The sequence below is a fragment of the Diospyros lotus genome, chromosome 6 (assembly GCF_014633365.1).
Source record: "Diospyros lotus cultivar Yz01 chromosome 6, ASM1463336v1, whole genome shotgun sequence".
NCBI lineage: Eukaryota > Viridiplantae > Streptophyta > Magnoliopsida > Ericales > Ebenaceae > Diospyros > Diospyros lotus.
Window position 1 is genome coordinate 2,701,333 of NC_068343.1, and position 15,351 is coordinate 2,716,683.

At 35.8% G+C, this 15,351-nt stretch overlaps 3 protein-coding genes across 9 annotated transcripts; 2 read left to right on the forward strand and 1 right to left on the reverse strand.

Moving 5' to 3' along the window:
- Positions 1-352: 352 nt before the first annotated feature.
- On the forward strand, positions 353-5,408 carry LOC127804119 (protein transport protein SEC13 homolog B). 2 transcript variants are annotated; one of them, XM_052340860.1, is made up of 2 exons: positions 353-520; positions 4,195-5,408. In XM_052340860.1, exon 2 carries the CDS (start codon positions 4,250-4,252, stop codon positions 5,156-5,158), a length of 909 nt encoding a protein of 302 aa, XP_052196820.1. In that variant the 5' UTR covers positions 353-520; positions 4,195-4,249; the 3' UTR covers positions 5,159-5,408. The 2 variants fall into 2 exon arrangements, with proteins under 2 accessions (XP_052196820.1, XP_052196821.1); XM_052340861.1 differs by having other exon boundaries at positions 364-520; positions 4,179-5,408.
- A 133-nt stretch (positions 5,409-5,541) lies between these two features.
- LOC127804118 (E2F transcription factor-like E2FF) lies at positions 5,542-10,048 on the forward strand. 6 transcript variants are annotated; one of them, XM_052340857.1, is made up of 13 exons: positions 5,542-5,982; positions 6,637-6,800; positions 6,901-7,050; positions 7,134-7,201; positions 7,312-7,364; positions 7,476-7,553; positions 7,653-7,709; positions 8,024-8,105; positions 8,234-8,301; positions 8,387-8,459; positions 8,561-8,634; positions 8,732-9,131; positions 9,688-10,048. In XM_052340857.1, the coding sequence occupies exons 3-13, from the start codon at positions 6,953-6,955 to the stop codon at positions 9,777-9,779; spliced, it is 1,143 nt and encodes a 380-aa protein (XP_052196817.1). In that variant the 5' UTR covers positions 5,542-5,982; positions 6,637-6,800; positions 6,901-6,952; the 3' UTR covers positions 9,780-10,048. The 6 variants fall into 6 exon arrangements, 5 of the variants coding, with proteins under 5 accessions (XP_052196817.1, XP_052196816.1, XP_052196818.1 ...); XM_052340856.1 differs by lacking the exon at positions 5,542-5,982 and having other exon boundaries at positions 6,555-6,800; XM_052340858.1 differs by lacking the exon at positions 5,542-5,982 and having other exon boundaries at positions 6,555-6,718.
- Positions 10,049-11,771: 1,723 nt separating this feature from the next.
- LOC127804979 (uncharacterized) lies at positions 11,772-14,978 on the reverse strand. The gene is made up of 3 exons (XM_052342118.1): positions 14,812-14,978; positions 14,524-14,612; positions 11,772-12,113 (listed from the first exon to the last, which is right to left on the reverse strand). Exons 1-3 carry the CDS (start codon positions 14,848-14,850, stop codon positions 11,966-11,968), a joined length of 276 nt encoding a protein of 91 aa, XP_052198078.1. The 5' UTR covers positions 14,851-14,978; the 3' UTR covers positions 11,772-11,965.
- Between the last annotated feature and the right edge of the window lie 373 nt (positions 14,979-15,351).

Sequence of the window (15,351 nt, forward strand, 5' to 3'; positions counted from 1 at the left end):
AATTTGCCAACCCTACTAAATTTTTTAGAATACATTATAAAAATTATTTTTTTTATTTATAAAATTTTAAATAAATTTATTTAAAGATAAATTTAATAAACACAATAAAAATACTTTTACTTATAATATTTTTTATATATCACTTTTTTCAATTCATATATTTTTTAGTGTTTATTAATTAATATATAAATTGAAAAAAATAGGATATAAAAAATATTACAGATAAAAATATTTTTTATTATATTTGTTAAATTTATTTACTAATTAATTTAAGAATATAAACTAAAGCCCTTCTTCACTTTCTTAGCCACAAATTTTATAAACTAAAGCACTTCTTCACTTTCTTAGCCACAAATTTTATTTATTTCATAGTGTTCCGAACGCAGTGTTGGGATAGAGTAAACGCAGCGTCCAAACGGGCCTCTGGGGAGAGCGATATTAGACGCTTGAGAGCTGCGAGCGTTAGAACACAGAGCTGTAGACCCGATCGGATCGGTGAAGTGCCCAGCCTGCTCCTCAGGTACATCTTTTGGTTCCTCAACCTAACACGTCGGCATCCATTCGCACAAATTGTGGGATGGAATTTTATTTTATTAGTTTTGAAACCCTTAGATCTGTCACAAGTACATGCGTAGATCTTGTAGAAATCTACCGATGGTTTCGATGCTTAATCACGGTTTCTTCTGTTTTGGGTTTGAATTGAATTGTTTGGTTCAGATTTACTTCCAGATGGGAAAAAAATTAGCGAAAACGAACTGCACGGTTCTCTGTGATCCGGACTGGAGTTCGGGTTTTAGGGTTTATTCAGAGCATCTATTAATCTCTCAGACTATTCTTCGAGATTTCGGGGACTTACATAATATGTAGATCCATGATTTGGGACCAAGAGATTGGAAAACGGGGCAATGGCCAAATTACTCGTACCTTTATTTTCTTTTCTTTTTTCCTTTTCTTTTCATGTTTAACTAAACAAGGAGAAAGGAGTATCCTGCTATATTCCTCTATGTTCATGCTGAGATTGTCTTAAATTCTGATTGTGATAACCCAGCCCAGAGTATGATAGAGATGGGATTTGTAGACCAAATTCAAGACTCATCAAAACTCAGTAAGTTATAGATTTAGGACATATATTGTTCTCTTTATTTGTAAAGCCGCATGGCTAATTCTTAGATGGTGGCAGGGCTCACCAATTAGGGTGTAACATAAAGAGTGGTGAGTTTGGGAGTAATGGAGTTTGCGTGAGAGTTTCTCTCTTTTGTGAACCCATTGTTCACTTAATGAATTTGTGTCCCTCCTTTGTCCGTTGATGTTGGCAATTTGCCGAACCATTTTTTTTTTGGGTGTCTCTAATTTTGATATTGCGTGGGTGTTACAGCATTTATTCTGTGTTTATTTTATTCCGCATGAAGTGGTATCAGTTTGATTATCCAATTAGTGGTATTAGAGCTGATGTAACTGAAAACATTGTCGGCTTTAGATGACTAGTTTTTAGACGATGATCTTTTTTTTTTTTTTTTAAATAACAGAAATAACTTTTGTGTTTCTAATTAATTAGTGTATGTTGAGATATATTTATGTAAAAACTTTTTGGAATTGTTCACCATGTACATCCTTTTTGAGTTTATCTAGTTCTGGACCTAAGCCAATCCTACATAGTGGGATTGTCCTATAATATTTTGGTTGGCAATTTTTATAGTAATTACAAAACTTTGTGATATGTGGTTTGCATTAAGCCCAAATTTCAATTTAAATGGTTTAATGTCGATTTACATTGGCTTGATACAAAAGATGGGGAAAAGGATATATATAAATTAGCTAAAGCAAGAGCAAGAAAAATACGGGATTTAAATCAAGTGAAATGCATAAAAGATGAAAATCAAAACGTATTAGTGAATGAGGGAGCGATTAAGGAGAGATGGAATGAGTATTTCACAAAATTATTCAATGATGGTGGCGACACAAGAGTTAGGTTGGAACATCTTAGTAACTCCGAATGGAACGTGAGCTATACATTTTATCGACGCATAAGTTCAAATGAAATAAGACAAGTATTAAAAAAGATGAAAAATCATAAGGCGATGGGACTAGATAATATACCAATAGAAGCATGGAAATGCATGGGAGAAGAGGGCATCTCCTGGCTAACGCAATTATTTAACGCGATCCTTAAATTAAAAAGATGCCAGATGAGTGGAGGAAGAGTATTTTGGTTCCTATATACAAGAACAAAGGAGATGTTCAAAACTGTGAAAATTACAAAGGAATTAAGTTAATGAGTCATACCATGAAACTCTGGGAGAGAGTAATAGAGTAGAGGCTCAAAAAAGAAGCAAATGTCTCGGAAAATCAGTTTGGTTTCATGCTTGGTAGGTCAACAATAGAAGCTATATACCTACTGAGGCGCCTAATGGAAAAGTATCGAGATCATCAGAAGGACCTACATATTGTGTTTATAGATCTAGAAAAGGCCTATGATAGGATCCATAGAGAAGTATTATGGAGGGTTTTAGAGAAGAAAGGAGTCAGAATAGCCTATATATAAGCCTTTAAAAATATGTATCACGGTGTAGAGACAAGGGTCAGAACATGCGGAGGGGATACTGAACCGTTTACAACTACAATAGGACTGCATCAAGGTTCTGCACTAAGTTCATACTTATTTGCTCTAGTAATGGATGAACTCACTAAAAATATTCAGACAGAGGTGCCATGGTGTATGCTATTTGCAGACGACATAGTGTTGGTGGATGAAACAAAAGAATGAGTGAACACTAAGCTTGAGTTGTGGAGAAACAATTTAGAATCTAAGGGATTTAAATTAAGTAGAAAGAAAACAGAATATATGGAATGTAAATTTAGTAAGAATGCAAGAGTGGATGATATTATAATAAAACTGGAAGACCAAATCTTACAAAGAAAAGAGCATTTTCGATATTTGGGATCAGTGATTCAAAAAGATGGAGAAATTCACGAGGATGTCGCACATAGAATTAAGGCAGGTTGGCTAAAATGGAGAAATGCATCGGGGGTGTTATGTGATGGTAAAATCCTATTAAAATTGAAAGGAAAATTCTATAAGACAACTATAAGACCAGTCTTGCTGTATGGCTCAGAATATTGGGCAGTCAAATACCAGCATGAGCAAAAGACGAGTGTAGCGGAGATGAGGATGTTAAGATGGATGTGCGGCCATACAAGAAATGATAAAATTAAAAATGAAGTTATTCGTAATAAGGTAGGAGTAGTGCCAATCGAGGAGAAGATGAGAAAGACTAGACTAAGATGGTTTGGTCATGTGAGAAGGAGACCAAGAGACGTTCCTGTAAGGAGAATTGATGAAATGGAACAATTATTCTAAAAAAGAGATAGAGGCAGACCCAAGAAGACTTTGAGAGAGACATTAAAGTTTGATATGAAGTGTATGGATTTAAATGAAGATATGACAAAAGACAGAAATACATGAAAGTCTAGAATTCATGTAACCGACCCCACATAGTAGGATAAAGGCTGGATATGTTGTTACTGTTCAGATTAAATTAAGTGCTGCAGATCATTTTTAATATCCTATTTTGATAGTTCAATAAACAAGCAATGAATATCATTTATGTGCCACTATTGAACAACATTGATGTGCTTTAGGAAATCTTGAGGATAGGTCAGAATAACCCCCCCCCCCCCCCCTTCCCCTGGGGCACAGTGCTAGGGAAGGGAAAAAGTAAAGAGGGAGAAACTCTCTAAACACTTTCCATGCCACCTTTTTTGGGCAGGTGACGATGAAACACACGCTTATGAAGTGAGATCTGAAAACTTAAATTCTTGTTCTCCACAGTTTTGTGTGTGTGTTTTTTTGTCAAACAGGGTGATGTTTGTCAGATATGGAGGTAATCATTACCAAGTGATTTGTGAATTGCAACACTTTCACACATGCTTACCCAGATGCACATGCTGTAAAGATGCTTACATATCTGAATTCAGAATTTGATTTTTACTTATTTCCTGGCATATGTAAAGAGTACAGTTTAAAACGTGTAATTGTTTGTCTTAGGACATTATCTAGGCTATTTTTTTGTTTAGCAATTAGAATTGCTTGTGCTTTGAAAGATAAGTTTATCAAAAAAAGTGCTATGCTGAAACATTTAGTGACAATTTCTTTAATAATTTAATATTGCCTTGATCAGAAATCTATGTTTGCAGGTGCTACGTAATAGCAAATTAGGAAGAACCAGGCAGAACAAAAAAGCTAACTAAAATGCCCGCCCAGAAGATTGAAACGGGTCATAATGATGTTGTTCATGATGTATCCATGGATTACTATGGAAAGCGTGTGGCAACTGCTTCTTCTGATACCACTATAAAAATAATAGGCGTTAGCAATAATTCTACTTCACAGCACCTGGCAACTTTGAGTGGCCATCAAGGTCCTGTTTGGCAGGTTGCTTGGGCTCATCCCAAGTTTGGATCGATCATTGCCTCTTGTTCTTATGATGGCAGGGTGATAATTTGGAAGGAAGGTAACCAAAATGAGTGGGCACAGGTGCACGTTTTTACTGATCATAAGTCATCTGTCAATTCTATTGCTTGGGCCCCTCATGAACTTGGTCTCTGCTTAGCTTGTGGATCTTCTGATGGGAATATCTCAGTCCACACTGCCAGGTCTGATGGTGGCTGGGACACCACCAGGATCGACCAAGCTCACCCTGTTGGAGTGACTTCAGTTTCATGGGCCCCTTCCACAGCTCCTGGTGCTCTAGTGGGTTCTAGTGTGCTGGATCCAGCTCAGAAGCTTGCTTCTGGTGGCTGCGACAATACTGTAAAGGTGTGGAAGCTGTATAATGGAAATTGGAAAATGGATTGCTTCCCTGCGTTGCAAATGCACAGTGATTGGGTGAGGGATGTGGCTTGGGCACCCAACTTGGGCCTTCCAAAGTCTACCATAGCAAGTGCTTCACAGGATGGCACAGTTGTCATATGGACCGTGGCAAAAGAAGGTGATCAATGGCAGGGTAAAGTTTTGATGGATTTCAAGACTCCTGTCTGGAGGGTATCATGGTCCCTTACCGGAAACTTGTTGGCTGTGGCTGCTGGAGATAATAATGTCACTTTGTGGAAAGAAGCAGTTGACGGTGAGTGGCAACAGGTGACCACGGTTGAGCAATAGATTCAGCTGAACTATCTTTGGCTCTGTTATGAACTATAGTTTATCGGCTTCTAGTTCTACTTTCTTTCTATATTTTCTCTTGGGTAATTTGCTTTGTTTGGGGGTGTTGCAATTCTTGATTTGTTAAAAAGTTAGGTGTGAAAGAAATGAGATGTTAGCAAACAAAATTATTTCTCTCTTTTATTTTTCGTTGTCAACTTCATGTGTTTTCACTACTTGTTATTCTATAAAATGATTGCTTAACTACCCAGATTCTGTGTCCTCATGGCATCTCTTGAATTATGTTTATATGAAGCTTGTGATTTCATTTCTTGATACTATTTTAACAATTTTGATGATAGGATTTACCCTTTAATATTGGCTCTATCCGTGGAGTTGTGGGGTTGGGGCAGTTGCTTGTAGCCTCTTGTGGTGATTCATTTCATATTGTGCTTCCATTCCTTCCCCTTGTTTGTATGCAAGCTTATACTACTAGTGTTTCTCGTGTCCTGTTAGGGCAGGCCCTTTCATGGAAATTTAAGTCTTGGTGAGACCGAGACGTGTTCTTTTGAGCTGTACCAGGAAGTGTTCTTGAAGCATTCATCAGTTTGATGAAATAATGAAATAAATAATGGCAATGAGTCAAGCCAATGGGCAATTACCGTTAAAAAGTTCACATATGGGTTTTGAGTTCAATTGGGTTGGCCTGCATTATTAACATTGCCAATCAACTTCTATTGATTTGGTGCTTTGAGCGAAATGGTTTACAATTAAACATTCATTATTCTACTTAAAAAGAGTTATTAGAATGAAGGTGTCCTCCGCGGCCGTGACCTATCAATAAGGTAAGGGGACTTTATCACCTCTATTTGAGATAAATTATGAGTTTTAACAGTAATGTCAAAATTATTTTTCTTTTAAGTCAAAACTTAATTTGAGTTGTGAAAAATAAAATTAAATACTAAGTGCTTGTAAAAATAAATTATTTCAATCTCCCAAGACCTTTATCTTGATTGTACGAGATAATATTTTGACGTGATGAAATAAGATTTCTTATCCCATGTTTAAGTAGTAATTCATGATGTACAAAAATATTTTAAAAACTTTGTTTAGGCATTCTTAAAATGTTTTTGTTTTCAAAATGTCAAAAAATACCAAGAACATTTTCGGGCTTTTTTTACAAATTTGAAAATATTTTGGAGTCTTTTTATGATATTAAAAAAAATAAAAAGAAACTTGTTTTTGATTTGAGAAAGTGTTTTTGTCTATAAAAAGATTAGAGATAAAAAAAAATATATTTAAAATTTTTAATTTTTTAAAAATTCATTTGAATGCATTATAAAATTTATATTTATTTTTAGATTGAATAATTATTTTTTTATAATTTTTTATATTAAAAAGTATATCTACAAAAAAGTTTCTTATATTTTTTATTTATATATTTTTTATTTTTATTTAATATCAAATTCGTTTCTTATTTTCGTTCATGTGTCATCTAGCTAGTGACAACAGCAAGCAGCCAGATCGGGTAAATTCCCGGAAATGCCCTCGTCGCGCAAGACCAAGCAGGTGGCAGATCCGGTAAATTCATAATTTTACCGCGTGTTATTGTCAATTTCAAAATTCCCCCACCCCGGCGGTCTTCCAGGGTTCAGAGTCTCAGGTTTATATTTGAATTTCTCGACCCGCCATGCCAATGGACTCTCCCTCTCCCTCTCGTTTCAACGGTCTCTCTCTCTCTAAAAGTCTCCTCTTTCTCTCAGATTCTCTCTACTTGTAATCGGAGTTCGCTCGTGAACGGTAGGTAGGTCAACAATGTCCTCGTCGCCTCCGCCTCCCTCTCGAGAATCCGACCCCAAAAACCCCTACTTCTACAGCCGCAAGGACAAATCTCTCGGCCTCTTGTGCTCCAAGTTAGTTTGTCTCCCCTTATCTCTCTCTAGATTCGTATGCAGGTTTGGTTTTTATGTTTACAGAATGCTCGGTGTTTTTTTAGTTTTCTCAAGTTGTATAATCGTGATGGCGTAGACACTATTGGATTGGACGACGCGGCAAACCGATTAGGTCCTACCCTAAATCTGATCTCAGTTCTTACGGTTTTCTTTCTTCGTCTTCTTCTGATTTTTCTGAGCGTCATTGGTTAACTGGGTTTCTTGATCTAATTAACCTAGCAGGCGTTGAAAGGCGGCGCATTTATGACATTGTTAACATATTGGAAAGCATTGGCGTATGGTCTTTCTCTTCTGCTCAATTTGGGTTTTTCTCAGATAGAGTAATTCGGGTTCTTCTCAGATAGAGTTGAACTTACCAACCCCTTTGGTTTTATTAATTTTCTCAGGTTTTAACAAAAAAGGGTAAGAACCAGTATTCCTGGAAAGGCTTTGGTGGCATCCCTCAGGCGTTGGATAAGCTTAAGGTTGCCTAAGTTTCGTTACATGTTAAAAATCAGATGAAACAAAAAATTGGGAGTGCATTTCTCTTCACATTTGTATATGTACTTTTTTTCATTTTATAGGAAGAAGCAGCAAGGGAGGACTTATCGATGGATGGTAGTTGCAGCAATTCAGCAAATGTATGTTACCTGGGTATTGATGTTCTTTTTTTTTTTTTTTTTTTTTCCCCAGCTCTGTTTGGTTGCTGAGAAAATGCTGAGTAACCAAAATAAGTCATTTTAGTTCTTGTATCTTTTGTTATCATTGAATACAAAACAAAGAATCAGTGTCAGCCCAGCCAACAGGCACTTGTAATATGTTCTGTTCTTGGACTACTATCTGGATTCTCATCTGAATTAGATTTATATTTGTTGCTAGATTTTTTTATCCTCTCAAGTTGGCAAGTCAAATGGAGTTATATATGTTTTTTAATAGTGTGAGCTTCTTTCAATAGGTTTCAAGTGAAAATCATTGTGCCGGGTCTTCAGATTCTAAAACTGATAGGCGAGACAAAACTTCTGTGCCATCTAAAGTCGGTCAGTTCTCCTATTTTGCTCCACTATTGTTCCCAATCATTTTACACTTTGAGGGGACACAATGAGAAGTATGGTTTATGATTCTAATGTAGATGACCTTACATGGCTTTGAATTCTTGTCATCACAGACAACAGGAAAGAGAAATCTCTGGGGCTTCTGACTCAGAATTTTGTAAAGCTTTTCCTTAGTGCTAAAGTACGTTAGATGTATACATTTTTTTCGTCCATCAATAGCTATTAATTTCTTTATTTATTTGATCTGCTTCTTCATGTTCATTTAGGTAAATTTGATCTCCCTTGATAACGCTGCAACAGCATTGCTGGGTGATGTTCATGATCCAACAGCTATGAAAAGTAATTGATATTTAAGCCGTCTTTATTGTTTCATCATTTCGGTGAAGTTGACCAAAAAACGGAAATGGTAATAGAACTGACACTGCCTATTTAATTATCAGACAATTCTGCAGCGAAAGTTAGACGCCTATACGATATTGCAAATGTCTTCTCATCGATGAATCTTCTTGAAAAGGTAAAATCTATTGCAGGAAACCACTGAGTGGTAAGTGTAAGGAATCTGATAACCAATCTTCCCCTTAATTTCTCATTAGAATTATGTGATTTGGCAGACTCATCATCCAGAAAGCAGGAAACCAGCATTTAGGTGGTTGGGGTTTAAAGGAAGTTTGATGAATGCAACTGCTACTGGCTTCAGTTTGAACGAATCTAAAAAAAGAGCATTTGGAACCGAGATCACAAACATTCTTCCCAAGAAACATAAGTCAGATTCTTCTCTTGATTGGGATTCAAACAAGGGAGACATGCTAATGCATACTGCGCATGATTTGAAATCTGAACACAGTGACTCATTGGAGCTGCAAGGGAAACACGGCTCTAAAAATTTTGTGTTTGGCCCTTTTGCTCCAGCCAGTTTGTCTAAAGTAGGAGATTCAGAAAACAAAGATGGCAGGCAACTTAAAGACCTGGAGGATCTGGCTTCTACTTATCGTCCTCAGTATTCCAACCAAGGTACATTTTAGCTAAAATTTCGTGGGGTTTGTTTAAATGTGGCACAACCAGGGATTTCCTTGCCAATTTTCTTATTTTGCTACTGAACAACTTCAATTAGTGACCTGCTTACTACTGCTGCTTCTGAAATAGTTTTTGGGTATCACATTTTGTGATTATCTTTTTCCCTGACCTCAGGCTTCAATCCATAAAGAATTCTGTTTGCTTCAACGTTGCAGCTATTTTATAAAAAAAAATCACAAATTCCATGTTGGCATGTAGTTTTTCTATTCTCTTTCTATGTCCAAGGTATAATAAGCTGGAATAGTCATCTGGCCAATCTGCCTCATTGTAGCGATTTAAGGCCTCTCTTTGAAGTGTCCCCAGTTTCAGATTCAGACCAGTATGGTGACTGATATTTCATCCTGGATTGTTCCTGATCTGGGCCACGGTTCACCTACAATTTGCTTGCTACTTGGTCATATGGATCTGTATGTCAAATACACTTATCATGCAATGCATACAACTGTTGCAGCATTTAAATGATAGAAGGTGGGTTTTCTTGGTGGTATGGCAGCTCTAAACGACCTGTTTGACCATTATGTTTCGGCTTGGAAATCATGGTTTGTGGAAGTTGCTGGGAAGAAAGAAATTCGAGAGGTATCCTGATGCACCTCAATTCTAACTCAATTAACCAAACAAAGTTCATCAGAGATGAAAACCCCACTCTGGTCCATAATGGAGGCATTTTCTTGATTGACCACTCAGAATAGTCAACACCAATTTATTATCATATCTTTTAATATCATGCCCTCTTCCTTTCTTTTCTTTTTTCTTTAATTTCTTCAATTCCATGGTTGTAAATTTCCATTTTTCGGGCTTGGCAGCTGAACATTAAACATCTTAAGAGCATTTTCATGCATATTGATTTCATTTTAGTACCATCTCAAAGTTGAGAAGCTCGTGAATACTTCAAAATTACTGTATTTGACCTCCAATTACCCAATTTGGCTTCGACAATAAGGTTAGGCTTGTCATCAAGATTTTGCCTTTTTTTCAATTATAGTTTAAGTTTTATTTTGAGTCAAAATTGGGTTTATTGTGTATGTAATTTATAAATTAGTGCATTTGTGAATTTATTAATGACATTGCTATTTAGTTTTATTTAGTGGACCAAATTGAATGAAATAATAGGTAAAAAGTCTATTCTATTATTATATTAATATACATCTTTTTAAGTATTAATGTAAGAGTGAATAGATTTTTTTGCATGTCCTTTTCATCAATTTGGATTAACAAGTAAGATAAAAAAAAAAAAACATTAATTTTTTTGTTTATATTAATAAAAGGATTCATGATTGATAAGTTTCTACGAGTTGTTCATATTTTATTAAAAGAAATATTATTTTAAAGAGAAACACCGAACTTAACCTAACCCTGCTTAACTTGAAAAATAGGGAAGGATGCTCAATGGTGCTACTCAATTCCAATTTAACTAAGCTTTCACTCGATTTGAAATTGAAGAGATTTCTTGTGGGTGGCTGCTAGCCCAGCATCAGCATGGCCTCCGGTGAATGGTTCATTTGTCCGAATTCTAAAATATTAAAAATATACTAGGATATTATTTACCAATAGATTATTTACAATATTCAATGTATTATAAGTTTATGTATTTGAAAATCTTCATTTGTCAACAATTTGAAAGAAATATAATCTAAAATATTATTTAGTACAAGTCATTATCTTATTATATTATTTCAAATTTTTTATATTCAAAATTGTAATCTAAAGTTTTTATTTTCTATTTTTTATTTTGTAACAAAAATAACAAATATAAAACATACAAATAACAAAAAATAATAGCACCATACGCGTACAAAAATATTCCGGGCTTGGCCCAACACCACAAAAGGCCCATAAAAAATGCGACCCAATTGACAGCCTACAAGGATAGTGCAGACACCCGCTACATCTTACGTGTCATTCACGTTAAGAAACGTGAGTTCGAATGGTCTCGTGGTTTTTGAGATGAATATTTATAATTATTTTTTATATAGGAAAAATTAAATAATAATAATAAAAAAAACCTTCCACATGCCCGGTAGAAAGGCTGCCACCGTCCTCGGGGATTCAAGACCGCAGATCGTAGTTGAGTCAAATGAGCAAGTCCGAACCACATTAGCAAACAGTGGGGGATATAAGTCCAGTCTACGGGCCCTTAGGTTTCAGTGCAGGACATTGCCAAACGGAAACTATTAACGATATCGTAAAAACAATTTCTCGTAATGATAAAAACGACCTACAATTTCTCGTAATGATAAAAACGACCTCCAAGCTCCCCCCCCCCCCCCGCGGGGAGTTTCTGCAGGGGGTTGGGAAAGCCTGGAACCCAGATTCGAATTTCTTTACAGCCGCTTGCTCGGGTATACTGGATTTATCTCTTCTCAAAATGGATCATCGGAGAGAGACTTGTGATGGTGTGTAATCCAAAAAAAAACCTCCAAGTGGTCTACAAATTTGTCGCACATCCGCTGCTATATTTGAGCAATTTGTGCCTTGAAATATCCATCCCCAGAAACTATAAGCAAGATATTGGTGGAAACAAACGGAATTGCAAAGAGAGAACAAATAAAATGACAGCTGCATCATGAAACAAGGGCATAAAAGTATGAAATGAAAACGATCAGATTATGGCTGCTCCAATTCTAAACATGACAGTTGTTGTCTATCGCAATTCTTCACAAGTTTGCATTACCAAACCAGTTTAATCAATGGCAATCTTCTGTTACGGCAAAGTAACAACGACAAGGTCTCAATAAGCAAGGGACACATTATTTTGTTGTCTGCAGAGAACCTCAGTTTGGGTCCGTGAAGAACTTATTGATAGATGGCATGATCTCTGGAGCCCTGTTGCGGACAAACCTGCGGACAAAATGCTCAGCATACTTCTCTCCTTCTGCATGGTTCTCCAGCACTCCTGCAGCCCTGTTCTCCTTGTTCACCCTAGATTTTGTGGAAAACAAAAATTCTCTGCTTTAGTTAAATATTAATGCAATAAATTTTCTCTGCAACTATGTTTCATAAGGAGAATATGGGAGAAAACACTCTCTTTCATGCACACCATGCCCCCTCGCCCACCAAACCCCCTAACCTGCCACAATATCTAAGGTGAAGCTGCAACAAGCGACATTCTACCACATATCTACTTTGAAAAACTGTCCACAGAGGAAAACCATAAGATGACTTCAAGCTATAGGTCCACTAACGTGCTTTAAACAACAGTGCAAGTTATACACTACGAAGGATATAAGCACATCAAAATAAAGAACATGCCCTAGATTGTTTCCATGCTTCTACAGCAGTAGGAGTTTCTAATTTAAATGTATTAGCATAGTTTTGACTTCAGAAAAAAAAAAAAAAAAAAAGAAGAAAATGTAGTTAGCAAAACAAGGTAAACAGTTTATGAAAATTTGTACAACCAACTTGACATAACGGCAAAAAGAAATTTATATTCATGTGCATATAAGCTAGTTAGACCAAGGTAAAGAAAATAAGAAATTTCAGCCAAGTGGAGTGTATAAAAGATGAATTATCAAAAGGTCAGTACATCTTAGTAGTTAATACCTCCTCAACAAAAGGAATTACATCTTTTCTAGACATACTTGTTGAGGTAAAACAAGTTTGCAAAAAACAAGAAAAAAATAATTATAAATGTTTAAGAGAGAAACAATTATGGAAGCCATACTGTGGAACTCTAATAGTCATACTGTGGAACTCTGGTAGGATATTGAAGAAATGTTTAAGAGCGAAACAATATCTCTATTCTCTAAAATTAATTTTGTCTTATGCTTGGTAGTTCAATGATGGACGCCATTCACTTAATGAGGTGCCTAATGAAAATGTCGAGAGATAAACAAAAAGATTTACACACAAAATTTATAGATTTGAAAAAAAAAAAAACTATGACAGAGTCCCAAAGCGCATCCAATCAGAGAAGTCCTAGCACACATTATTTATAAACAAGATGGTCTTGGTGGATGAAGCATGAGCAGGTGTGAATATTAAGCTTAAATTTGAAAAGAACACCTCAAATTAAAATTCTTCCGATTAAGCAGGTCAAAAAATTAAATATATGGAATGTAAGTTCAACAAAAATTAAAAAAAATGGATGATGTTGTATTCAGACTTAAGTTTTTTTTTTTAAAAAAAAAAATCAGTTTAGATATAGTGGGTCAATTACTCAAAAAGAAAGAGAGATTACTGAATATATTATTCACAAAATCCAGCTAAGATAGTTAAAAGTATACAAGTGCATCCAGCATATTGTATGAATCATAATATTAGGCAATTAAGTACAAAATGTACAAAATCTAAGTGTAACTAAGATGATGATGTTAAAATGAATATTGGGTTGAACCCCACCTAGTGTAATTAAGGCATGTGACACTATTGTTGTAGTATAATTTTGATTTTGACCAACAAGTTAAAGAGTTAAAAGTTGATTTAGCAGTAGGAATGGCAAGATAAAATGGAACCTCATTCTAGATCACCTTTATTTTTATTGTTTGCTGGCATCCAAAAGTGACATGACCACTGATTAGCTTCCAAAGGCCAAATGAAACCACTAATTATCTGTAATAGTTTTATTACTTTATGACAATAGCTCATCATTCAAAACTTGAATTGCATTCATTAAGCAAAATGGTTGAATAGCATTGATTGATAACACATTTCATTAGAAACAGGACTTGCATTCCTGCTCTTTGCCATCCACATCCCAGCTTAACCTCAATATCTAACACAAAACACAAAATTGGCATGGCATTAAAAGTAAAGATAAATTGTAAATATGAATTCACAAAAGGTATTTCCAGCATCATGGGGCAGGAGGTATACATTTGGAACCCGCCCCTCACTAGGGTCATACTTTGTTGACATGAAGCAATCTAATGCTAAAATTCGTTTCTCTCCAAAGATAACATAACTACAACCTAAGGGACCATAAAGTTAAATATTTACAATCGACAACAAAGCCTGGTTCCATGGCAATCACTTAACATTATAGGAGGTCAACTAGCTTGCGGAGACAAACTAGATGACGTATCTATAATGCATAAGACGTTCAAGGAGCCTTATAGTTCTTTTTCTTCGTATTCATGTATCTCCTTTACATCAATGTTGAACATGCATAACATTAACATCCACGCGATTGGCCCTCTTACCAGTTTCTAGGCATTTATATGTGTTCATACTATTATTGTATTTGTTCCTCACATACATATGTATATATGGAATATATATATATCAGTACGTAAATTTGGGGCTCGGCATAAGCATCTACCGGAATAGACCGCAAGACGTGAAAAATAAGAAATTAATGTCAAAAATTGAAGAGAGGGATAGATATTAATACCTTACTTCAGGATTGATGCGGATGTTGCGGACCAATTGCATTCCACAGATCCCCACAGCCACGCCTACGGCCGCAAACAGAGGATAGACCTACATATGCACGTACACATCTAACCATCAGATACTGCCATCTTCCCCGAAAATATAGATCGAGTTGCTGTTTATCAAAGCCAGATCTACACATACAAACATAAACTGACGTGTGTGTGTGTGTGTGTAGAGAGAGAGAGAGAGAGGGAGAGAGAGAGAGAGAGAGTCAAAGGAGATCTAGGGAGAGAGAGTTGCGAACCTCGGGCCTCAACCATCGGTTAACAGTGGAAGAAGCCATCTGCAAACAACGAAGACGAAGGTAAACAAGCAAGCAGAGATCGAGATTTTGATGGCGAGTTGGTAAATCAAAGAGACGAAAGCCTATTAGGACTTTGCCTTTTATTGGAGAATATGCGGTTGCAAAACGGAATTTACAATGTTCTCCTTGTACTTTCTGAAACTACAATTAAACCCCTAAATATTTTCATAAATTCTAGTTTTCCCCTAGAGTTTTTGACTACTCGCACTCGCTGAGCCCCGTGCCCGTGGCACTTTATATCTTGATTTGATTTGATTTGTTTATTCGTTGGTTTGGGTCCAAGTCTAAATGGCTGCTTTTCCACGTTTGAGTGCTGCGTTTGATAACTAATTAAAAATTACAACTACTACTACTTAATCATTCTTTTAATAATGATGATTAATTCAGTGGTATATTCCCTAAATCAAATCGGCTATTAATTTATTATATTTTTGCTTCTAGTTTATATATTCTTTTAGAAGCTTTATTCTTAATCATTCT